Raw genomic sequence first — 26,288 nt, 5'->3', positions numbered from 1 at the left:
AAAAATAAATTCTAAGGAAAGAAACAAGGGTGGATTTGATGTTATCAGTGATGTGGCAGAGAAAAGGCCCCAGTGGGGAAGGCCATGAAGCAGCCCATTCAGAGTGCTGCCGCCACCGCTGTTTTGGAGGTTTCAGAGAGGAGGTATGTTAGGCTCAAGGTGAGAGGGTTGGTGGGATTCCGCTGCACATAGGGATGGGACAGAGGGATAGAAAGACACTGCAGAGGGAAGGCCCATTCAAAGTAACATAACATAGTAAATGACGGCAGATAAAGACCTGAGTGGTCCATCCAGTCTGCCCAACCATACATGCTCCATAAATTAGTTTAGTTTAAATGGTCCTTTTACTTAGATATTTCTGGGCCAGACACCCAGAGCCCTGCCCAGTAGTATGTTTAGGTTCCATCTACTGGAGTCTCCATTAAAGCTCACTCCAGCCCATCTTAACCATCCCAGTCATCGAAACCCTCTCCAGCCCGTTCTCAACTGAATGTCCATATGAATGTTCAGAGTGCAGCCACTCTTTTTGGAGGCCTCAGAGCGGCTGCACAAGGGGATGGGTGAGAGGCGAGGAAAGATTCTGCACATGCAGGGGGGGGGGAGAAAGGAAAGGGGAAGAATTGGGGTGGAGGAGAGGAAGGGAGAGATGATTGGCAAATCAGGCAAAAATACTTTTGGGGATGGAGTTGGGGAGTGTCGGGGTGGCTTCAGGGGTCGAGCTTGACTAGGGCTTATTAGGACCATCTTTAAAAATCATGTTAGGGCTTATTTTTGGGGAAACATGGTATTAGAAATATATTAATAATTATTAAATCATTGCATGGTTTACTATCTCCAGTTTAATAGGCTAATCATTCATATTAGTGAAACTTTTATGTTGTACTTTATAAAAAGGAGAAAAATAATCATTACCTTATTAACAATTTAAACAGTTTTATTTAATCAAAATAATATTGCAAATGTATTCTTGTATTTGCTCAAAACATCCATGGTAACTGATGTGGTTAAACAAAGAATCTTAAAAAAAAACTTATACTATCAGCCAGGACCACACATGAAAAACTTAAAATACTGTCTTCTTGTTTGTTCATAATCTGGAAAAGAAAACCAAGCTTTCCTGCTTTTTTGGGTCCTAAACAATTTCTCAACTTTGAATGAGTCCAAAGGAAGAGAATATTCTTTCTATGCCAGCTACTGGTGTTAAAAGCTACTGCTGTTAAAAATGAAACCATTACTTCAACAGTCTCTAAAACCACATGCTTAATAAGTGGCATCTATCTACCAGTTCACTGGTTTGACTTTCTGTAAAACATCATCAGCAAACATATATTTCCTAAATGGTTCCTCTTTAGCTCTGAAGTGTATTATAGTTGGCATTTCAGATGGATGATTTTGGAATACTCATGTCACAGCCAATGTCTCTTCTTCAGCGCTTAAAGTTTGACCCTGGTACCTATTGACAATATTTGCAATAAAAATAACTAGAGACAGTGTTTGACAGGTTCATTGTTTTAATGCTATAAAGGCTGCCCGGGCATAACACTAACAATAAGCTGGTGCTCACACTGTTACCAAATATCAGTAAAAATCTATCCATTGAGAAGGTCCCTGCAACATGTGTTGAGATAGGCTCTTGACAGATGCTCTTGCGCCTAAAAATATGAAACCCACTCTAATTAGCTGTCAGTGAAGAGATGCTTGCTATTAGATCACACTGAACACATTAAATTATTCTCCACTAATCATGTACCCTCGGCTGCTACAGTAATATTGGCTCATTTTAAAAAGGTCATTATAAGAAAATAGTTTTTTCTTTTTATATAACTCTAGTAAATAATCCAATCATTTGGTTTTATATTTCGAGTCATCCGATTCATGTTTAAATTTGCATATTTGCTTATCTATGAAAAGTTTTAGCTCCTTTTATAAAGAAATTTTTTTTAGTGTAGCGTACTACATTATAATCCCGACCTAGGGGTTTCTTGGGGAGGCAATTTCTCCAAGTGGTTAGTTTGGGGATTTGAATAGGACATGTTATACCATCATGCGAAGGATCTGGGTTTGATTCCAGGACTAGGGTGGACATATGAATTAAGGCAACCCCTTAATTCCAAGTCTGCTTATGCTAAATCACCTTTTGTATATTTCTGTCTCATAAGCAGAGTTGTACCGGACCTTCTCCGAGTCACTCCCACAATATCACCACTGTCCATCACTCACCTGATTCGCCCGACTAACCCCCGCCATGTTTCCCTCAGTCGGTCGGTGTCCGCCGCTCAAACTCCTCCGGGCAGCGTCGATCTTCTGCTGACTCGACTGGAGATCGGATCGCCAAGCCCCTCCCCTATCTCTGGAGCTAAGGGTACGCAATCGCCAGCCGCCGTTCCCGACCGGAAGAGTCAAGAGGTGGCCCTCTAGCAGGGTGGAGAGGCGGAAGCGGAAGTGCGTCGGCTGTGGCGGCGCTTTTGGATCAGCGAAAGCTCTCCCGGGCTACTGCGGTTGTCGCGGGTAGTCGAGTTTGCAGTTGTCAAGCGACTGTAAGCTTTGGATTGTTTGGTTGCCAAGTGTCGGGAACGGGCTTTGGATGTGTCGCAGCTTTCAGCAGATGTCGCAGTTCGTTAGGGGTTTTTCTTAACGCCTGGTTTCCCCCCCGTGGAAGCGGGGCAGCTGATTTTCTGCCCGGTTTCTGGCTGGAGGATTTCGGCGCTCGCCGGTGGAGACCATGGACCGCTTCGTGCTGTTTGTGAGCTGGCAGAGCAGAGCTGTTGTCGGCGATGGAGGCGAGGAACCGCTGCTGGGAGGTGAGCTGTTCTTTTTGGGTGGTTAAGTCTAGTCCCCTGTCTTAGTTCGCGCCTATCTTTTTTTAAAAATTATTATTATTATTATTATCTTGTGTTATTGTTGGCGCTTCCTCCCGAAAACGAGAAAAATACTTGAAGGGTATTAACATAGAACAAAATCTTTTTCAGAGAAAGGAAAATGGTAAAACCAGAGGACATAATTTGAGGGAGGTTGAGGGGTGGTAGATTCAGGGGCAATGTTAGGAAATTCTACTTTACGAAGAGGGTGGTGGATGCCTGGAATGCGCTCCCGAGAGAGGTGGTGGAGAGTAAAACTGTGACTGAGTTCAAAGAAGCATGGGATGAACACAGAGGATTTAGAATCGGAAAATAATATTAAATATTGAACTAAGGCCAGTACTGGGCAGAGGTCTGTGTCTGTGTATGGCCGTTTGGTGGAGGATGGGCAGGGGAGGGCTTCAATGGCTGGGAGGGTGTAGATGGGCTGGAGTAAGTCTTAACAGAGATTTCGGCAGTTGGAACCCAAGCACAGTACAGGGTAAAGCTTTGGATTCTTGCCCAGAAATAGCTAAGAAGAAAAAATTTAAAATTTAAATTGAATCAGGTTGGGCAGACTGGATGGACCATTTGAGTCTTTATCTGCCGTCATCTACTATGTTAAAAATTCTAGGTCAAACTAACACAGTATCTCACATTCAGTCTACTCCACTCCTCCCTTTCGGGTTTGAGAGGGAAAGAATTTGGGAATCGTTCATCCTAGCCATAGTGGTGCCGGTGACATTTGGAAGTTTTAGTCTTAGCGTTTAAAGCTCTCTTATTTGAGTTAATGAAATTATCCTGGGTAAAAGTTTTGCCTTTCAGCAAGTTATGTTTTGGAATAACCTTTATGAAAAAGGCTTTCTCTGTCTTGGCTCCTTTTTTTTTTTTAAAGAATATTGTGTCAGTGGAAATTCAGCCAGATTTACGTTGTTCTATAGTCGGAGAAAAAGTTGATGCTTTGTTTCTTCCTTTTGTTTGGTTCTGTACTTTATTGTTCTTGTGGCTTTATTTTTTTTTTTTTTGGGGGGGGGCTTTTGATTGAAGGCCCCCCTTCCCCCCCACACACACCCACACCTTTTTTTTCCTAGGTGTATTGAGTTATGCAGTAGTTTGAGTAAGGTTTATAGGTGGTCATTTGTGGGTTATTGGTGTGTGTTGTCACAGGTGGATTGGGAAAAATGATTGAGTACCTGAATAAATTCATGTAAATGGAATGATATAGAAAACTGAATGAATAAATAAATATTTTTAAATGAAATAGAAACTAAACAAATTATATTTAGGTACCCTTAGTTAATGTGATGTCATGTAGCAGAGGGAAGACCCTGATCACAAGCAGCCTCTGCTGTCCAGCTGCTGATTTAGGAAGGCTTGGGGGTGGGGATGGGCGGGTCAGGAGCAGGAAGGGGATGACCTGGCAACCCAAAGCCCTTTGCAGCTGTGCTGCTCGCCCCTGCTTAAGTCCAGTCCTGACTGTTCTTTTGTGAATTAAGAACTGGTTAAGAGACTAGAAATCAGTAGGGTTGAAGGGTCAGTATTCTTAATGGAGAAGGGTAAATAATGGGGTTTCCCAGGGATCTATGCTGGGACTGCTACTTTTTGACATATTTATAATAATAATAACTTTATTTTTGTATACCGCAATACCACAAACAGAGCGGTTTACAATGTAAGAGAGACTGTACATACACAGCGAAGATACAATGCAAGGAAATGTACTATGCAGTTGAGCGCAGTTTACAATGCAGGGGACTGTACATATTCAGCATGGGTGTTTATAAAATGATCCTGTAACCTGAATGTGTGAGGGGATAAAATTTGCTGATAAAACAACTTTGAATAGCTTTATGTTATGTGACAAGAGGAGCTTTTCAAGAGGAATTTAGGAGACTGGGCATCCAAATAATACTGGATGCCATTTGATATGAGAAGTAATGCATGTAGGGAACAGGAAACAAAACTATAGCTATGTGATGCCCAGGAAAGGATTTAGATGTCATTGATTTTGTGTTGAAACCCTCTGCTCGGTATGCAGCAGTGACTAAGGCAGGGTTTAACAAAGTTTCTTAGGATCTAGGAGCCATATTTAGAATAACTGGAATTCTTATTTATGTACATTTATAAAAAGTGCATTCATAATTTGTTTATTTATTAAAATGTCAGGGAAGGAGTGGATAAGAGGCTACGCACTCCACTTTGCCCACCAACCTGCAGCCTATAAAGCGATGGAGAGCGGTTTTAGGCTGTGGTTGCTTGAGCAGTGGGGAGAAGCTTAAGCTTCTAAGGGTGAGTGAGATGGTGCACCCATCCACCTATTTCCAAAAACTGCAACCTTATTCTTTCTCCATTGTGCACTTACCTCCAGCAGCTGCAGTTTTAATCCCTAGTCCTAGCAACCACAGCCTAAAGCCTCTATCTCTCACCTACAAAGCCGCCCCAACAGCAGTCTTGTCACATCTTTGATCCCAACAGTAGCCTCTCTGAATCCTCCGTCCACTCCCAACCCATAAATCCCCAGAGCATTGTGTCTTCCCCACAGTGCTCTCTCTCTCTCTGCCTGTTGTGCTGTTGTAGGGAAGAGAGAGAGTGCGTGCACTGTGGGGAAGGCAGAAGTCTGCCTCGTGCTTGCCTTATCCCCCAACTATTAGGCTTGTTATTAAAGCCCACTCTAGCCCATCCAGATCTGTCTAGCTCTAATTGGGGCACAGACTATAGAAGTCTGCCCAGCATTAGCCTTATTATCCCAGGACAAGCAGGCAGCATATTCCCACACATGGGTGACGTCAGCAACGGAGCCCCGCAGCGGACAGCCTCGAAAGCAAACTTGCTTGAAGATCTCGAGCTTTCGAGTGCTGCATCGCGCATGCGCGCGTGCCTTCCCGCCCGAACTAGGGGGCGCATCTCCTGTGAGGATCCTCAGTTCAACGTTTTCCGCGGAGCTGAGAAGACTTGTCGACTTAGTTCCCGTAGCATTGTGCCTTCTCTTCACCGCGGCTGAGTAGTATTTCTTTTTCATTCGGTCGCTGTGTTTGTGATTGTTTCTTCTTTTTCTTTGTAAAAAAAAAAAAAAAAGTTAATTTTCTTTGTAATTTTTGCGTCGGGTTGGGAGATTGAGGCCTAGGCCTCTCTCCCTCGTTCTCGACACGGACTTTGTCCTTTCTATGTCCCGGCCTGTTACCGGGTTTAAAAGGTGTTATCAGTGCGGCAGGACTATTTCCATAACCGACCCCCATAGCCGGTGTATGCTCTGCTTGGGGACGACCCATTGTCCAGAAGACTGTCTTCGCTGCCTCACTCTTCAACCTCGTGCCTTTAAGCGCCGCTGCGACAGGTTCTTCGAGCTTTTCCCTCGAATGGAGCCCGAAAAAGCGGTGGCCGAGGCCGAGGCATCTACGAAGCCTTCCACTTCGAGACAAGCCTCGAGTACGAAGCCCTCGACTTCGCCTCCTCTGCAGGCCTCGGCCTCGAAGACCTCCGGGTCCTCGGCCTCGAAGGCCTCCTCGGTGTCTTCGAAGCCTGGATTGGGGGGTAAGTCTCCTGCTTCCTTTTCAGGTACCATTCCTAAGAAGCCGACGGAGTCTAGTTCCTCGCAACCTGGGACTACAGGTTCAGCTCCGTCTTCTAGACCATCCTCCAAACGTGCTTCCAAATCGAGGGAATACTCTCCTCCGAGGTCGCCCTCATTGGAATGCACGAGGCCTCCGGTGACTCCAAGTCCCTTGGTCTCTGTCCCCATGTTTGAGGACATGCTCAAGTCAATTTTGACGACGGAAATTTCCTCAATTGTGGCACAGTTGGTCCCGACCTCGACCCTGTCTTCACAGGTCCAGCCTGAGCAGCAGTCTCTGCCTCATCGGCGGTCTCCTCGTCACAGGTCTCGATCTCGGGTCTCTTCCTCGAACTCTTCACCTGACCGAGCTTCTAAGAAGTCTTTGCCTCGATCGAAGCACCGCTCTAAGTCTTCGAAGATTCCTTCCTCGAGGAGCTCGAGGCCTATGGATCTCCATTCGAAGCATGTGCCTCGTTCCCAGAGTACTGTTGCCTCCTCTGTTTCATCGAGGCATTCCAGGTCGAGGACTCCACCTTCGAGACTTTTGCCTCGGGATCTATCTCCTCTTGAAAAGCCTCGCACTCCGCGCACTTCTCCGTCTCGGAGTCTTAAGCGGAAACATTCCACCACTCCGCCTCTGACTGGTAGTGCGGCGTCCTCCATTACTCTACGTCTCGATTCAGAGCCTGTTTCTTAGTATTCCCGCGAGGCTTCCCCATCTTTTTCAGTGGCACCTCGTTCTCGTTCTGCTTCGCCTCAGGAAGCCTCTACATCGAAGTCTTCTTCCTTTGCGAAGTTTGTTTTCGATATGGGCCAGGCCCTTAATAAGGAGTTTCCATATTCCGCAGGAAAGTCTGCTTCAGCACCGGTGTCATGGGCAGACGCAAAGTCTCCTTTGGAGGATGGGAAAGCTCCATATCTGCCAAGTATTCAGGTGTGTACTTTGAATCCGAATGTAAATCGATATTCTGTGACGGCGATCCCGTCTAAGTTGGAGTCTAGATATTGCACTGTGCCGTGCAAGGGTTTTGAGAAATCACAACTTTCTCACCAATCTTTAGTGGTGGAATCATCCCTGAAGAAAGCTCACCCTTCTAAGGTGTCTGCCACAGTTCCACCAGGGCGTGAAGGTCGCACTATGGATAAATTTGGGCGAAGACTATATCAAAATTCGATGATGACTAACCGAATTCTAAATTACAACTATGTCTTCACTTATTTTAATTACTTTTTGAAGCAGTTGTCATCCTTTTGCCCAGACTGGCCCAGAGACCGCCTTGCTGAGTATAAACAAATTATTCAATCTCTCTCACAATTGCGTCTCTTCATGTTACAGGCATCTTATGATGCATTTGAGCTTTCCTCTAGGGTATCGGCGTTCGCAGTGGCCATGCGCCGTCTCGCCTGGCTCAGAATAGTGGACATGGATCCAAATTTACAGGATCGGTTAGCGAACCTACCGTGTCAAGGTTCTGAGCTTTTTGATGACTCGATTGAGGCGGTGACTAAACGGCTCTCTGAGCATGAACGCTCCTTCGCCTCTCTTCTTCGCCCTAAACTAAAACCTTCTACAACTAGGGCTTACAAGTCTCCGGCTCGGCGCTACCCTATGAAGTCCACGCCAGCTTTCTCCAGGCCTCCACCTAGACGGCCCCAACAACAGCGGCCTCAGAAGTCCCAGACGCCTGCTCCAACCAAACCCGCTCCGTCTTTTTGACGGTCCAGTAGTGAGCATTCCAACCTCTTTGCATCCAAACTCCTCCCTGCCCATCGGAGGTCGCCTTTCCCTTTTTACATCTGTCTGGGAAACCATTACATCGGACCTCTGGGTCCTCACAGTCATCCGCGAGGGATACTCTCTACGCCTGCTTCAGGTGCCTCCAGATCATCCTCCCGGAGAGTGTCTTTCCAGTCTCTCGCAACTCCCCCTTCTTCTTCAGGAGGCTCAGGCTCTTCTTTGCCTTCGAGCAGTGGAGGAGATTCCTCCTTCCGAACACAATCTGGGGTTTTACTCCAGATACTTCCTGGTTCCCAAGAAGATGGGGGATTTGCGACCCATTCTGGATCTCCGTGCTCTCAGCAAATTTCTAGTCAAAGAGAAATTTTGCATGCTCTCTCTTCCAGTTTTGTACTCTCTCATGGATCAGGGAGATTGGATGTGCTCACTGGACCTCAAAGAGGCTTATACTCACATTCCTGTCCATCCGAATTTTCGTAAATATCTCCGGTTCAAAGTGGGGAACCTTCATCTTCAATACAGGGTCCTTCCGTTTGGCTTGGCGACCTCTCCCAGGGTCTTCACCAAGTGTCTAGTCGTGGTGGCTGCAGCCCTCCGTGCTCGGGGCCTTCAGGTTTTTCCTTACCTCGATGATTGGCTTATCAAAGCCCCTTCTCTTCCAGGGGTTACTCAAGCGACCCTTCAGACTATTTCTTTTCTTCAAAGTCTGGGGTTTCATATCAACTTTCCAAAATCTCAGTTGGTTCCAACTCAATCGATCCAATTTATTGGCGCCGTGTTGGACTCTGTTCACATGAGAGCTTTCCTTCCTCTCAATCGTCAAGAAACTCTCCTACGCCTTTGTCATCAAGTAGTTTCCCTGTCGACTCTCACGGACCGCCAAATGATGGTCCTCCTCGGGCATATGGCGTCTACGGTGCATGTGACTCCCTTTGCAAGACTCCACCTTCGCATTCCTCAGTGGACCCTGGCCCTAGATCCACCTTCTCATCATATAGCGGTGACGCCTTTATTAAAGAAGTCTCTCCGCTGGTGGATGCTCTCTTCCAATCTTTCCAGAGGTTTGCAGTTTCACCATCTTCCTCATCAGAAAGTACTCACAACAGATTCGTCAGAATACGCATGGGGAGCCCACATAGATGGTCTCCGTACGCAAGGGTTGTGGATCGCCACAGATCGTCGATGTCACATCAATCTGTTGGAACTCAGAGCGATCTTTCTTGCTCTAAAGGCTTTTCTTCACCTCCTTCACGACCAAGTAGTCCTTGTTCGGATGAACAATCAAGTAGCGATGTATTGTGTCAACAAACAGGGCGGGATGGGCTCCCACTCCCTTTGTCAGGAAGCTCTGAGGTTGTGGCATTGGGCGATTTCTCACAACATCCTCCTTCGTGCTGTCTATATTCAGGGTCAACAGAATTGTCTTGCAGACAAATTGAGTCGTCTGCTTCTGCCTCACGAATCGACGCTCAATTCCCCCACACTTCGTCAAGTATTTGCGCGCTGGGGAACTCCTCGGGTGGATCTCTTTGCGTCTCCCGACAACTTCAAACTACCTCTGTTTTGCTCCCGCATTTTCTCGCCTCTTTGTCTCGAGGCGGATGCTTTTCTTCTGGACTGGAGGGGTCAGTTTCTTTATGCCTTCCCTCCGTTTCCTCTGATTCTCAAAACTCTTGTCAAACTAAAGTCGGACCATGCCACGATGATTCTCAAAGCACCCCGGTGGCCCCGACAACCTTTGTTCTCGCTTCTTCTTCAACTCAGCATCAGGGAACCTCTTCTTCTACCAGTTTTTCCTTCTCTGCTCACTCAGAGTCAGGGGTCTTTACTTCATCCCAACCTGCAGTCTCTTCACTTGACTGCTTGGTTCCTTTCCACTTGACAGATCCTTCTCAATTCTCTCAGTCTGTTCAGGATGTCTTTCTAGCTTCCAGGAAATCATCCACTTGTCAATGTTATGGTCAAAAATGGACCAGGTTCTCGGCTTGGTGTTCCACTCATAGTCTTCAGCCGAAATCTTCCCCTTTGACTTCAGTTCTGGATTATTTGCTTCATTTATCTCAGTCAGGCCTTCAATCCACATCTATTAGAGTCCATCTTAGTGCGATTGCTGCTTTTCATCAGCCTTTGGATGGGAAACCGCTCTCGGCTCACCCTCTGGTTGCTCGTTTTATGAAGGGTCTTTTTAATCTCCATTCCCCAGTCAAACTGCCTCCTGTGGTATGGGATCTTAATGTTGTTTTGGCTCAACTGATGAAACCTCCTTTTGAACCTATTGACTTGGCTCATTTTAAATATCTTACTTGGAAAGCTGTATTCTTGATTGCCCTCACTTCGGCTCGTCGAGTTAGTGAGTTGCAAGCTTTGGTTTCGGACCCGCCTTTCACAGTTTTTCACCATGATAAGGTGGTACTCCGTACACATCTGAAATTCTTACCTAAAGTAGTGTCTGATTTTCATATCAATCAATCTATTGTACTACCAGTATTTTTTCCTAAGCCGCATTCTCACCCTGGTGAGGCGTCACTGCATACTTTGGACTGTAAGCGTGCGTTGGCGTTTTATCTTCAACGTACTCAACCTCATAGAACATCTCCTCAACTTTTCATCTCTTTTGATCCAGATCGGTTGGGACGTCCTGTCTCGAAGCGTACCATCTCCAACTGGATGGCTGCTTGCATTTCTTTCTGCTATGCTCAGGCTGGTCTTCCTCTATAGGGTCGAGTGATGGGCCACAAAGTTCGAGCTATGGCGGCATCTGTCGCTTTCCTCAGATCAACTCCTATTGAGGAAATTTGCAAGGCTGCCACTTGGTCCTCGGTTCATACTTTCACCTCTCATTACTGTCTGGATACTTTATCCAGGAGGGATGGCCATTTTGGCCAATCTGTTTTGCAAAATCTTTTTTCGTAAATTGCCAACTTCCCTCCTCCCTTTTTACTTAGCTTGGAGGTCACCCATGTGTGGGAATATGCTGCCTGCTTGTCCTGGGATAAAGCACAGTTACTTACCGTAACAGGTGTTATCCAGGGACAGCAGGCAGATATTCCCACAACCCCCCACCTCCCCTGGTTGGCTTCTGGGCTTGGTATCTGAACTGAGGATCCTCACAGGAGATGCGCCCCCCTAGTTCGGGCGGGAAGGCACGCGCGCATGCAGCACTCGAAAGCGCGAGATCTTCAAGCAAGTTTGCTTTCGAGGCTGTCCGCTGTGGGGCTCCGTTGCTGACGTCACCCATGTGTGGGAATATCTGCCTGCTGTCCCTGGATAACACCTGTTACGGTAAGTAACTGTGCTTTTCAGAATTATTGAATTTGCCATCTAAGTACCACTAAGTTATTTTGATTCCGTTCTCTTTCCATATTAGAATCTTTTTTGTTTATCCCATGCATTTTTTTAAGTTTGTTACCACTTTTAATCTTTACCACCTCCATGAGAGGGCATATTATGTATCCATCACCCTCTCCATGAGAAAGTATTTCCTGTCATTACTGCTGCATCAACCCCCTGAAAACCACAGTTCATGTCCTTGTTCATCTAACTGCCAAATTTAGCCCAAACTTTTTCATACCAACCAGGCTTGCAATTGCATAACATCAGCAGTGCACTGGGCAATTCTTCACATTCTTACATCCTATCTTTCCCACCCAACAATCGCAGACCCTGCCTTCATTCTCCCCTCCATGCTCCTGCTCTTTCCCCATCTCTGAACTTTTTCCCTCTTCAAGTCAGGAAGAACAAGAAATTACAAAACTGAAACATGTAGTACTTAAAGATGTATACAGGTGTTGGAAAGAATGTCATGTGCTTTCCACATTTGTTGGTTTCCACAGTTTACTCCAAGAGGAATTCAGCAACCCTTCCCCCTCTTTGTACACTCCCCCTTCATCGTGGTACGAAGATGAACTGCCCAGCTGCACGTTGGGCTAGTTCCTATTCCTCTGCCATCAGATTGTTCCTTTGAGCTGCAACTTAAAGGAACCACCGGGAACAAAAGTGGAGCACGGAGGTGGAAGTGTCATGGTTTGGGGATGCTTTGCTGCAGTAGGACCTGGCCAGCTCACCATCATAGATTCCACCAAGAATTATACCGTGAGATCATCTGTAAGAAAATTAAAGCTGAAGCGGAACTGGACCCTACAACACGACAATGACCCAAGACATACCAGTAAATCCACAAAGGACTGGCTGAAAACTAAGATATGGAGAAGCCTGGAGTAGCCGAGTCAAAGCCCTGATCTTAAACCCATTGAGATGCTGTGGGGTGATTTGAAACAGGCTATACATGCAAGAAACCCCTCAAACATCTCACAGCTGAAAGAATTCTGCATTGAGGAGTGGGCCAAACTTTCTTTAGATCAATTTCAAAGACTGGTTGATGGCTACAAGAAGTGTCTCGCTGCAGTTATTTCAGCCAAAGGGGGTAACACTAGCTATTAGGGTGTAGGGTGTCCTAATTTATTCCTCAGTTAGAATACAGATTTTTGTGGATATCTTTTGTTTCATGAGTAAATCGAGGAAAACTTTGTTGTTTACCTGCAATTACATCCAGGGCTATGGAGTCGGAGTTGGAGACAATTTTGGGTACCTGGAGTCAGTCGATAAAAAATGTACTGACTCAGACTCCTGATAAATTTAAATTACAATAAAAAAATACAGCAAGTTCAAATGTCCCATTTCACAAACAATAGTCATAATTAAATCATTGTTTGCGGGCATTTTTCGCACATCTACTCTGAAAAGCTGACAAATTTTTTAAATGTTGCACGGGAAATTGTTTTGTGTAAAATAGATGTAACTTCAGAACCATTGCTTATTTTTGAATAAAACTTTGTTTCTTTTCTTATATTGAATTCTTTATTATAATTTGAACACATTTTTAAATTATTTTGTTATAAACAATTACAACATTCAAGGTTAATTTCAAAATTAAAAAAAACTTATACTGAAGAAATTTAAGGAAAGACAACTGACTTTACCGCTATTTTATTTATGATTTTGATCTCCCTACCGACTCTAATTCCACAGATCGTCAGGTATCTCTTCACCGCCAAACGTCTTATCGATAGATAATGCATAATTTTTAATTTGTCGAATAACCATGTTTACACTTTTGCCGCACCCCAGCGCTAATTTGGAGAAACCAAGTTTTGTCGACTCCCGCTCTCTAATGATAGTATGCAAAAAACGTGTTTACTCGTTTCCCAGTACATAGTTGTATTTCTACTACTGTGAAGTTCAGCTGAGCTATTATACAACCTGACATTCACATTATTGTAATCTGGATTATGTACATTACAAAAAGTGTTTTCTTTTTATTTTAGGTATAATGTGTTTAACAAGTTCATTTGAGTGTAAACAAGAGTAGTGATGTAGGTGTAGGTGAGTGCTATGGCCTTGATGTGTGTTCAGGTGTCTTTTCTGCACTGTCCATATATGCTCCGATCCAGGGCTGAACTTTAACATCATTTTGCACACCACCTAATAATAGAAAGTTAGTTAAGTGGCCCCCCTGACCCTGGAGCCTCCCACTGCCCTGTCTTCAGCAGATCAGCAAACAAAGATAAAGGCAGCAGCATCTGCTCAACTTCCTCTGTCTGCTAAAAGAGCTTAGAAGAACTTGGAGGAACAGCTTTTTGGATTCAACTGTAAGTGTTCATGTTTATTTTAAAACTGCATGGCTGCTTTTGTGTACTACACTACACTTCAGCGGCCGCATGGAGAAGAGCAGTGGAGCGGAGGAAGCAGAGGAAGCGCAAGTGAACAGCCGGTGGGGAGAAGCTGGGAAGATCAGGAGAGAGCTACCAGCGGCGGTGGAGAGGAGCGGGTAGCGGTGAGAGGAAGCTCCGCCCACCCCCTCCGCATCATCAGCGTCATCGACCCGACTCCCCCTTAGCAGGAAGGGAGCCAGGGCGCGAAGGCCACTTCAGCGGCTGCGTAGAGAGGAGCAGCGGAGCGGAAGAAGCAGAGGAAGCGCAAGTGAACAGCGGGTGGGGAGAAGCCGGGAAGATCAGGAGAGAGCTACCAGCGGCGGTGGAGAGGAGCGGGTAGCGGTGAGAGGAAGCTCCGCCCACCCCCTCCGCATCATCAGCGTCATCGACCCGACTCCCCCTTAACAGGAAGGGAGCCAACGGCGCGCAGCCGTTCGGCGCGCGGCAAAGGCGCTCGCCTTAGTGAGTGCGCCTTTGCGAAGGAGCCTTTGCGAAGGAGCCAGGAAGTTAGGTCGCCCAAAAGAAAGACCAAAAGCGTAAGTTACAAGGGTTTTCTTACCTAGCCACACAGCAGGGAACATTTCGGCCCTGATTCTCCAAAAGTGCGTCCCGATTTTAGGCAGCTGTAGGCGTCCTACAGCTGTCTAATCAGCCAATCGGGATGCACGTTTTAAAAAAAAAATGCTCCCCAGGCAGGCCGCCTATATTGAAGGCGAGGCCCGCAAGACACCTAGGCCCTGATTCTGTACAGGACGCCCGGGAGAGGCGTCCTATTCAGAATCGGCCTAAACTAAACCCCAATTCTGTAACCGGCGTCCATGTTACAGACGCTGGTTAGAGAATCAGGTTAGATTAGACACGGCCCGCTACACTTATCACGGCAAGGGATCTCTCTGCTGCTCCGCGGCCCCCTGACCGATCGCTGGCAGGAGGGTGCCCAAACCCTCCTGCAAGAAGATGCCTCCCCCCGACATTACCGATCTCCCCTCCCCCCCCGACAATATCGATCGCTGGCAGGAGGGTGCCCAATCCCTCCTGCCCGAAGACGCACCCCCCCCCGGCGCTAACAACCCCCAAACCTCCACTCCACCAAACCTGTTCTTACGGCCAGATGGGTCTTGCACGTCCAGCCGGCAGGCACCGCCTCGTCGAAATGAGGCGGGCCCGCCCCTTCCCGGCCCATCCCGCCGTCCAGTGCCAGCGAAGAGATCGAGGAACTTGAGAAATTCATCGAGGAAGCCCACCAGCAACATGTGGAGGTCCCAGGGTTGGAGAGCTGTACCCGAACTACCCAGGAAGAAGGCCATGGTGAGATGGGCGGAGATACCACTACAATTGATGAAGAGTCGGAAGCGGAGGTTGGGGATGTGTCACAGAAGAAAGAAGACAGGACCTACACCATGGACGTGGACTTGCGACCCCCAAGAAACCCTCGAATAGAGAAGATAGGGATCATCGTTGGAGATTCCATTATACGCAATGTAGACAGCCACATCACAGGAGGAAGGGAAGACAGACTGCCCGGAGCAAGAGTGAAGGATGTGGCCGGCAGGATCATCAGGATCATAGACAGTGCAGGAGGGGAAGACACTGCTGTACTTATCCACGTGGGAACCAATGACGTGAGCGGACAGAAGTATGATAGGGAGGAAATGAAGAACCAGCTCCGCTCACTTGGAAGAAAACTGAAGGTCAGGGAGGTGACAGTGGCATTTTCTGAGATCCTCCCGGTACCGAGAGCAGATGCGAAGAGGCAAGATGAACTGCGAGAAATCAACGCCTGGATAAGACGATGGTGCGAGAAAGAAGGATTTGAATCGTGCGCAACTGGACGACGTTCTGGGGAAGGAGCAGGTACTATAGGAAGGACGGACTACACCTCACTAAAGAAGGGGCGAGAATATTGGCTGGAAACATGAAGAAGATCATTGAGAAGACTTTAAACTGAAGATCAGGGGAGAGCGGACAGTCGACAACCAGTCGATGGCCCGGACAGCAGGAAATAAGGACTTCCGCTCAGATGAAGGGGAAGAACTTGCAGCAAATGAGGGAGACAACAATGGAGCGCAAATAGATGCCGTGAAAGATACAATAGGGACTGTGAAGCCCAGAAAGTCCAAGAAGGTAGCACAAAGGGAGCTTAAATGTATGAACACGAATGCCAGAAGCCTGAGAAATAAAAAGGGGGAGTTGGAAACATTAGCAAGACGTGAAGAAATAGATATCATTGGCATAACAGAAACATGGTGGAACAAGGAAAATGAATGGGATACAGTACTGCAGGGATACAAGCTTTACAGAAGAGAAAGAACAGGGCAGAAAGGGGGAAGCATTGCGCTATATGTCCAGGAAGGAGTAGAATCTACTGGAGAAGGGAAGGCGGAGGAGAAAAAGAAACTGGAGTCCCTCTAGGTAAAGATCCCCAGACAGAACGGAGCAGACACAAAAATAAGTCTCTACTATCGACCCCCAGGTCAGACGGAGGAAACAGACTCTGAGATGATAGAAGAAATAAGACATGAATGTAGGACGGGCAATGTAATGATCATGGGAGACTTCAATTTCCCAGGAATAGACTGGAACCTAGTAACCTCAAGCTGTGGCAAAGAAATAAAGTTCCTGGAAATGATGGGTGACTGCTTCCTAGAACAAATGGTAGAAGAACCGACAAGAGGAAACGCCACCTTAGACTTGGTCCTAAATGGCATAACTGGGCAAACAAAAGAAGTAGAAGTCACGTTCCCGCTGGGGACGAGCGATCTACTTTAAACTCGACATCGGGAAGGGGAAGCAAACAAAGACCCTAACCACGACCTTTAACTTTAAAAAAGGAAGATACGATAACATGAGAGCCATGGTAAGAAAACAGATCAAGAAAAGGACAGCCAAAATAGAAACGGTAGAGCAAGCATGGTCCCTACTAAAAAATACTATCACCGAAGCACAGAATCTATACATCCCGCAGATAGCCGAAGGAAGGAAAACTAAAGCCAAAAGAGAACCAGCTTGGCTAACCAAAGAGGTGAAGGATACAGTTAGGGAAAAGAAGGACTCATTTAAAAAATGGAAACGCGAGAAAACAACTGAGGCTTGGAACAGTCACAAAGACGACCAGAAGAAGTGCCACAAGGCTGTGAGAGAAGCCAAAAGGGCCTATGAGGAGAAGATAGCCAAAGAGGTCAAAAACTTCAAACCCTTTTTTAGATATGTTAAAGGGAAGAAACCTGCAAAGGAGACAGTGGGCCCTCTCGACGACCAAGGAAGAAAAGGATACATCAAAGAGGACAAACAGATTGCTGACAGATTAAATTCCTTCTTTGCTTCTGTCTTTACCAAGGAAGACGCCACATCAATACCCGAAACAGTGAAAGTTTTCAAGGGGGAAATAGAGGAGAGCCTCACCACAGTGAAGGTGGATCTGGACCAGATATACTATCAGATTGACAAACTAAAAAGTGACAAATCCCCTGGCCCAGATGGAATTCACCCGAGAGTATTAAAGGAACTAAAGGTGGAAATCGGAGAACTACTGCAATCCCTCGCTAACATGTCAATTAGAACAGGATGGATACCAGAAGACTGGAAAATAGCAAACGTCATCCCAATCTTCAAAAAAGGATCAAGGGGAGAACCGGGAAACTATAGACCTGTGAGTCTCACATCGGTCCCTGGGAAAATGGTTGAGGCTTTGATTAAAGACAGCATAGTACAGCATCTGGATAACCATGACCTGCTGAGAGGTAGTCAGCATGGCTTCAGGAAAGGGAAGTCGTCCTTGACAAACTTACTTCAGTTTTTCAAGGGAGTGAACAAACAAGTTGATAGCGGAGAACCGGTTGACATAATATACTTGGATTCCAGAAAGCGTTCGACAAAGTACTTCATGCGAGACTTCTCAAAAAACTACAAAGTCATGGAATAAAGGGGATATACTAAGATGGATAGGAAAATGGCTAGAAAACAGAAGACAGAGAGTGGGCATAAATGGGAAGTACTCAGACTGGAAGAAAGTAACTAGCGGTGTGCCTCAGGGCTCTGTTCTTGGGCCTATCTTATTCAATATCTTTGTAAATGACCTGGAAGAAAAAAACGACCAGTGCTATCATCAAGTTTGCAGATGACACAAAGCTATGCCGGGCAATCAGGTCACAAAAAGACAGCGAAGAACTCCAGAGAGATTTGAAGCAACTTGAGAGATGGACAGAAAATTGGCAGATGAATTTTAATGTAGAAAAATGCAAAGTGATGCACCTGGGCTGCAAAAACAAGGAGCATGAATATAAACTGTTAGGTATAACATTGGGGAAGAGCAAACAAGAGAAGGACCTGGGGGTACTGATAGACAGGACCCTGAAGCTGTCGGCTCATTGTGCAGCGGCGGCAAAAAAAGCCAACAGGATGTTAGGCATGATAAAGAAGGGAATCACGAGTAGATCAAGGGAGGTCATAATGCCGCTTTATAGAGCAATGGTCAGACCACACTTGGAATACTGTGTCCAAAACTGGTCTCCATACCTGAAGAAGGATATAACACTGCTGGAGAGGGTGCAGAGGCGAGCGACAAAGCTAGTAAAAGGTATGGAGAACTTGAGCTACAAAGATCGCCTCAGAAAACTGGGATTATTCACCCTTGAGAAGAGAAGATTGAGAGGGGATCTGATAAGAGACTTTTAAATTGCTAAAAGGAATCGACAAAATGGAGCAAGCTTACTCACCAGCAGGGGGAAAGGATGGTGAGCAAGAAACAGCGTTATTCACATTGGCAAATGTAACCCAGACTCGGACCAGAGGTCATGGCCTGAAGCTGAGAGGGGACACGGCCAGGACAAATGCCAGAAAGTTCTGCTTCACACAGCGAGTGGTGAACGCCTGGAACTCTCTCCCGAAAGAGCTGGTGGAGGAAACCACCATTCTAGGATTTAAGGGAAAATTGGACGCACATCTTCTTGCAGGAGACCTTGAGGGATACGAGTGACTAATGTATTCGCCAGGGTACACCTGGCTGAGCCTCCGATGTGTCCAACACTGCAGCTGTTCTAGGAATGCGGTTTTTTACCTGTCTAAAGGCAGGAGAGGGCAGCTGGAGCGCTGGTGGGTGAAGAAAATTACTGCTTTGACATGCAGCTCCTGATTGATGTAGTCCGACTTTACTATAGGAAGAGACTGTCAGAGCAGACTGCAAATGAGCGAGTCCGCGATTCGCAAACTGTAAATTTGCGAGGGAACACTGTAATTTAAACTCTGGAATTTGTGGCTAGAGAATGTAGTAAAAGCAGTTAGTGTAGCAGAGTTTAAAAAGGTATGGATAAGTTCCTAAAATGTCCATAAGCCATTATTAAGATGTTCTTAGCAATCCACTGCTTATTCCTGGGATAAGCAGCATAAAATATGCTTTACTGTTTTGTGCTCTTGCCTGGTACTTAGCTACTGTCTGAAACAGGATATTGGGCTTGATGGACTTCTGGTCTATCCAAATATGTTCTTATCTGAACTGATCTAGCAGAATTCAAGGAAAAAAAGTTACCAGGTAAGTGTAGTATCATACTTCCTTGTCATCAGCAGCAGATTAATCCAGAGATAAGTGGGTTAAGATCTTTCACCAGCAGGCAGATATAGAGAACACAAAAGCTGAGTGCTGTCATATATAGGATGGGAAGCCAGTATTCTCTATCTCCAAGCAGGTGGATGGATGGTATTTCACAAGCTCCTTAGCTCCTTTGCTTCTATTCCAAGTTTCTTAGTTCAGTTAAGTAGGGGGTGTTTAGGCTAAACAGTTCTACTTTAGGAGCTACATCTGGTGGTATCAGATCCCTCCTGTTTCAGCTAACCCTACCAGGCCGTATGGCAGGCCTGGCGGAGGCCTGCAACAAGTCCAGGAGGGTGGGTGATGACCCAAATATAAACTGAGACCCCATTTTTGGGCTTTTTTTAACCCAAAAATCTTGGTTTATATTAGAGTACATATGCTACTTGCCTTGAACAATAACTAGCATTATAAATGGAAATATTTGGGTTTTAATATTTGGTTTTTTGACTGTGAGTTGTAATTTGCCTAGAAATGTAGGAATAGATATGATTATTAAAATATTTATTTTCTGCCTAATTTACTTTCTGTGTATTTGTTTTAAATATTCAGGTTTGGAAGTTGGAAACAACATTTATAATAGTATTAAAGAAAACTGCAGATCTGCTTCAGCTACAAACCCATTTCCAGGTGAATATGTTCTATTTCTGGGGAATGATTTCAATCAGTGAGTTCAAGTAAGCTTTTGAGTGTACTCAGAAATGTGTACAGGGTTAACAAAACAAAACCCTGTAAGTTAACCTCTGAGGAAGAGAGCAGCCTACTTGTTTTTGTGGTTATAGATGGATGGTCAAACAAGAGGAGCCTTATGGGTAGAATAGGCTTTCAGTGCAAGAAATAGCTAAGAAGAAAAAATTAAAAAAATTAAATTGAATCAGGTTGGGCAGACTGGATGGACCATTCGGGTCTTTATCTGCCGTCATCTACTATGTTACTATGTTACTATGTAATTGCATGCAGTCTTTGAATAATCAGGGAGAGGCTAGGAGGAAAGGAAGCATACAAGTGAGCCATAGTGTGTCTGAGCTTCTGACTCTCCATACCTTGTATGTGTCTTGGTTATTGGTTTATTTCCTTTTTAAAGGAATACACTCAAGGTGTTATACAGCTTGGTTAGATTTATCTTGTCCTTGATCTCCTCCAGGCTCTCCTCTATGGGAGGAAGCATGCAAGAGAAAGGTAGTGCAGAAGGTCTGTAGTTGGAGAAACAGTTATTTAATCAATGATGGGTAGGAGGAGAAGGGAATTAGATTTTATGAACATGCATTACACACTAATTTGTATTTTTGTTCAATATTGTATTCCTCATCTTTTTTTTAAGTAGTAAGCATCTCTAAATTTTAGAAGGTTTTTCATATACACCAGGAGGGGGTGATGAATCTTGTGTCATGCAAACTATAGCACCAATTTTTCTGCCATAATTTTGAGAGTTAAGGGTAACCTGGCCAAGGTTGAGATAGGGGGAAAAGAAAACCTTTTTCACAGTGTCCAGTGGCTTTCATCTCCAGTTAACTCCTTTACACCTGTTTTTCCCCCCTCCCTTCTGGCACCACTTCCTTCTTATTCATCATCTTGTATTCACCACTGGTATCTGTTGCCTTTCACCTTCTTTTTCATGCCAATTTAGCAGCTTTCCATTTAGTTCTTCTATACTCTCTCTTCTTTCACGCCTTCAACCCTTTCTCCTGAACCAACTTAGTCTTTATGCTGCTGTGCTTCTCCATCCCTTTACCTGGCAGCAGTAAACCTTGCTTGCCTGCCCCCTTTTTCTGTCACTCCTTGCTCAGCTACTGTTTGACAACACAAGTGTTTTCTACCTTCATCCTAACCCCGATCTTATAGGAAGTACAGAATAGAGAATGGTGTAGGGAAAAAATTTGTCCCCTCACCGTCCCCGCAAACCCTCTGATCCCATCCGCACAAGCCTCGAATAGTTAAGATTTTATATTGAAAGATTTTATATTGAACTTATTTTATTAAAGTATAAAAATAATATTCTGTACAATTGTCAGTTTCATAAATCACATATAATACAGAGCAAGGATCAACAAAACCCCTTCCTCTCACAAATATCCCTTCCACTATCAAGAAAACAAAACAAGCCAAATTACTAGAGAATGCTAATAGAAAAATCATGCTAACAGAATACTGCAACAAGGGCAACTGCCCCCTGGAAGCTTTTAAGGGCGACTTATATTCAAGAAAGGTTTTTACCTTCAGCCCCCCCCCCTCCCTTTGTTATTCTTCCCCTTGCATGTTCTCTTTTTCTCTATCAATTGTAGTTCAAACCCTTCCTTCCCTTTTGTTCCTGTTTATCATGTCTTTAAAAATTTTTGTTTAAAATGTTTTTTATTTAGCACATTGTTTTAGCGTTTTTGTACACCGCCTAGAAGGCTTGATTGGGCAGTATAAGAAATTTTAAATAAACTTGAAACAAGGTACAGCCTGTTAGTGGGCTTTGTGGTCCCCAACTATATCTAATACCAGCTCTGGCAGGATACACATTTCAAATGTGATATATTCTAATCACAAAATAAAAATTCTGTATCGCTTGGTAGACTGGGTTATATGCCTCACTGCTACCAGCAGGTGGAGACTGAGCACAAACTTGTATATCAGGCTAGAATCTGCCTAGCAACTCACGGCCTCTTTTACAAAGCTGCGCTAACAGCCTCGAAGCCCATAGATATTTAAAGGGCTTTGGGGCTGTTGCCGAGCAGCAGCCGCTAGCACGGCTTTGTAAAAGAGGCCGTCAGTCTTCCTCAGTCTCTGTTAAAGCAGGTGGTAAGACTAATTCGACTCCCCTCTTAGTACTGTTGGAATATTGTTTTGGCCTCCTGGGTTCCCCTTTTGTGCTGGATAAAGCTTGGACGGATCCTGTTTGGGGATCCGTCTGCTGGGTCCCTCTCCCCACTTTCCTCCACCTACCCATATTTTTGTAGAGGTGCCTCAGTCGGTGGCCTGGCCCCCTGGTTGGTCAGCTCTCCAGCTTTGAGAGTCGTGGAGCCTGTTCTAAGTGAAAAAAAAAAATCCTGAGGTATGCCGGCCTAAAGGGCTCAATTCCCTTTAAAACTGCCATTTGTATTGTTTTTTTTCTCATCTTTTATTACAGTTAGGGCATTTTTCAGCATAAAGAGTGCTTTTAAGGAGGAAAAAAATGCTCATTGTGCTCCAGACACGAAGTACTCGTGGCCGGCCTGTGCAGCAAGCGTTGTGCAGGCCGGAGCGGTGGGGAAGTCTCGTCGGCAGTGGTTGCCGGCGGCCAGGGCACCCTGCCGCATGTACCTCGCGAAGGTTTCCCTTTTCGCATTGGTTGATTCATCGGCCTCAGTGTCAGGAAAGTCCCAGGCTTTTCAGACACTACAGGCCGCAGGAGCTTCGATTTTGGCAGTTTCAGGTCCAATTTCGGCAGGAACCTCCTCCTTCATTTCTATTACCTCAGGTGACAGATTCTTCAAACTTTCAAAAAATAAAAGAACAAGAGGGCATTCGGAAAAGTTGAAAGGGGACAGATTCAAAACGAATGCCAGGAAGTTTTTCTTTACCCAACGTGTGGTGGACGGACACTGGGGTTTAAGAAAGGATTGGACAATTTCCTGCTGGAAAAGGGGATAGAAAGGTATAGATAGAGTATTACTGCACATGTCCTGGACCTGTTGGGCTGCCGCGTGAGCGGGCTGCTGGGTGAGATGGATCTCAGGTCTGACCCAGCGGAGGCATTGCTTATGTTCTTATGACCTTCCCCCTTCTGGAAATACAGGGGCAAGGTATGGCAGGGTCCGCTGCTGGTACAGGGAGTCCCTTGGGGTCGCCGGGGTTTTCCCCCCTAAATGTATGTTTGCACTATATAAAGCTTAAGGACTGGTGGCTGGAGGTTCCATGTCCATTTCGGGGGGGGGTCTTGGGGGAGGGGGTTGTTTGCCCTCGATGTCTTCCCTGGTGCGGCCCCTTACAGTGGCGGTTTTGCACACCTCTCCTCTCTCATCAAAGCGCCCGAGGTTTTCTTGGGTTGAGAATTTTTGCCCAGAGGAGCAAGATGTTATTGATGAGGATCTGAACCCTTGGGGAGATTTCCAGGATCCTCTTGGGGAGTCAGATTCCGCCAACGAGGGGTTCGCGCACCCCCCAGGTGTCTGTGGTGTGCATTTTTCAGCGGGACGACCTTCATGAGCTAATTCTTCAGGTTTCCTCAGTTTTGCACTTTGAGGACACCGTGTCTGAGCCCCCGCGTACGATGGACCTCTTGCTGAAGGGGATCCGCTCTGCTTCCCGCTCTTTTCCTATGCATCAGGATAATCGGGTCATTATGCTCGCACAGTGGCAAGTGCCGGAAGCTCCCTTTCGTTGTGCACATGCTTTGGCCTGCCTGCATCCCATTCCTGAAGGGGATAGGGACACTCTGAAGTTGCCTGTGGTGGATGCGTTGGTCTCAGCCATCTCTAAGAGGCATACCGTGCCTGTTGAGGGTGGTGCGGCCTTGAAGGACCCGGATTAGTGTAAGTTGGAGTCCCTCCTTAAACAGAGTTTTGATGTGACAGCTTTGGTGGTCCAGGCAGCAATGCGTGATGGGCTGGTGGCTTGGGTGTGTTTTCGCTGGGCCGAGCATGTGTTTGACAGTAAATCTGAGGATTGGAAATTGCTCAAGCGCGAGGTGGCAAAGATTGAATTGGGTGCTTCTTATCTTTCAGATGCCATATATGACCCCTTGTGAGCTTCTGCCAAGTCGTTGGTGTTTGCAGTGGTAGCTCGCTGTACCTTGTGGTTTTGCGCTTGGTCGACGGATTCAGCGTCCAAAGCTAAGTTGACAAAGTTTCCCTTTAAAGGATCTTTCTTGTTTGGTGAGGACCAGAACAAGTTGATTCAGACTCTCACTGATTCTAAGGTGCCTCATTTGCTTGAAGATAGGCCTAGGCCACTGGCTCGAGGTGGTGCTGCTCGTAGGGTTGGTCGTGATTTCTGCCGTTTCTGCCCTGGTCGAGGGGCTGCCTCTTTTCAGTCTCCTGGGCTCTCTAGAGGCAGGTTCTTCCAGCGCATGCAGTCCTTCCGTGGGGCCCATCAGGGTGCGGGTAGCGCCCCCGCCATGTCCCCTGCCGCCTGCCCTGCTCAATGACTCCTTCCTTTCTGCCAAAGGTAATTTCTCCTTTTCATGTTAAGCAGGCAGTGGTCCTCCTGGTGTTGGGTGGCTGGGAGGGCTCTTCAGAGCAGAGACAGCTGTGCAAGTTGGATGTCAGTCTGGTCCTTCGCTCTTATGTGCAGAGGACCCAGGAGATCAGGAAATCGGATCATCTTTTTGTCCTTCTAGCGTATCCTCGTAAGGGGGATAGTGTTTCTATGGGTACTATTGCGCTCTGGATCAAGGAGACTATTGCTTCCACTTATCTTCTGAAGAAGAAGCCTGTTTCAGAATTTCTTAAGGCTCATTCCACTAGGGGTCAGGCAGCTTCTTCGGCTGAATCTTCTCTTGTGGATATTTTCAAGGCTGCAGTTTGGTCTTCTCTGCATTCCTTTGTAAGACACTACAATGTTCAAGCGCGTCAGGACGTGGTATTCAGTGAACGTGTTCTGGTCTCAGCCCTTCGGGGGTCCCACCCTTAATGAGTACTGCTTTGGTACGTCCCATTCGTAAGGGCTATACCACCAGTCTTCCAAGCGATACAGAAGGAGAAATTAGGTTCTTACCTGCTAATTTTCTTTTTGTTAGCTTGTAGACTGGTATAGTCCCCCACCCTGTCTGTCTTTGTGCGGTGATTACGGGTTTTTGTTTTACTCGCGTACAGATTTTGTTTTTTCTGCAGGTTCTAGAATTTTTCTAGGGCCGGTGAGAAGAAAGAACAGCGGCTATAGCTGAGCTGGCTTAGCTGGTGAGCTGTGGGGATGTTTTCTATACCAGGATTAAGTTCTACACATGTTCCAACAGTAGTTTATAAGTATTTGTTGTTTTTTCCACTCCTGTTCGGAGTGTGTTATACTGTTTTCAGTTGAAGTCTTTCCTAGGTTCTGCTTGGCTATTCGGCAGTCTGAGTTGCTAAGCAGATTGTAGCCTGATATACAAGTTTGTGCTCAGTCTCCACCTGCTGGTAGCAGTGAGGCCTATAACCCATTCATAAGGACTATACCAGTCTACAAGCTGACAGAAAGAAAATTAGCAGGTAAGAACCTAATTTCTTCTCTTTTTTTTTTCTATCTTTTGTTGTCAGGTCCTTTTATTTTTCAAATCATGTGAACCATGTTGATCTCAGGTTCTGGTTTCTGTTTCTCATAAGAACATAAGAATAGCCTTACTGGGTCAGACCAAAGATGTCCATCAAGCCCAGTAACCTGTTCTCACTGTGGCCAATCCAGGTCACTAGTACCTGGCCAAAACCCAAAGAGTACTCCCTTACGCCAATATGTCTTTTGTTCTCTTAATGCCCTCCCTTTTCTGTGTTCAGAATTTCATTTCCTTCATCCCCTTGGTTCAGCATCTTCTATTGCCCTTCCCTTCTTTCTCCTCCTCCCTGCAGGTTCAACATCTCTCTCTTTTTCCCCAACATAGGTCCAGCACATCTTTCCCTTCCTTCCAGCTCCCCACCATCATGGGTCTACCACTCTGCAGGTTCAGTCCCTCTGTCCCTTGCAACCCCAGCCCCACCCACATGGGTCCAGCACCTTTTTTCATTCCATTCAGCTTCAGTCACAGTGTCAATCTCTAGTACAGAACAACAGGATTCTGGTGGTTCTAATATAATAACATGATGGCAGATAAAGAACAGTACAGTCCATCCAGTCTGCCAAACAACATAAATCGCATAGTTGATTTGTCCTTGCTGTTTAAAGGGCTCCACTGCTGGAGTTGCCATCAAAGCTAACTCTAGCCTATCCTGAT

The 26,288-nt window shown here is 45.9% G+C and overlaps 2 protein-coding genes across 3 annotated transcripts in view; one reads left to right on the top strand and one right to left on the bottom strand.

Moving 5' to 3' along the window:
• The window catches only part of MRPL13 (mitochondrial ribosomal protein L13), a 66,922-nt gene extending 64,551 nt beyond the window's left edge, over nucleotides 1-2,371 (bottom strand). Inside the window, exon 1 of one of the 2 annotated variants that reach the window (XM_033933249.1) lies at nucleotides 2,221-2,371. In XM_033933249.1, the coding sequence (XP_033789140.1) occupies nucleotides 2,221-2,247 (27 nt within the window). In that variant the 5' untranslated portion in view covers nucleotides 2,248-2,371. Of the gene's footprint in view, nucleotides 1-2,134 lie in introns of both variants that reach the window. The other variant, XM_033933250.1, reaches the window with a different exon arrangement.
• Nucleotides 2,372-2,374: 3 nt separating this feature from the next.
• MTBP (MDM2 binding protein) overlaps nucleotides 2,375-26,288 on the top strand; it is a 155,181-nt gene continuing 131,267 nt past the window's right edge. The window contains exons 1-2 of the mRNA XM_033933248.1: nucleotides 2,375-2,801; nucleotides 19,976-20,053. Coding sequence (XP_033789139.1) covers nucleotides 2,723-2,801; nucleotides 19,976-20,053 — 157 coding nt within the window. The 5' untranslated portion in view covers nucleotides 2,375-2,722. The remainder of the gene's footprint in view (nucleotides 2,802-19,975; nucleotides 20,054-26,288) is intronic.

Source organism: Geotrypetes seraphini, chromosome 2 (genome assembly GCF_902459505.1).
Source record: "Geotrypetes seraphini chromosome 2, aGeoSer1.1, whole genome shotgun sequence".
Lineage (NCBI taxonomy): Eukaryota > Metazoa > Chordata > Amphibia > Gymnophiona > Dermophiidae > Geotrypetes > Geotrypetes seraphini.
This window is presented reverse-complemented; position numbering and strand designations above follow the sequence as displayed.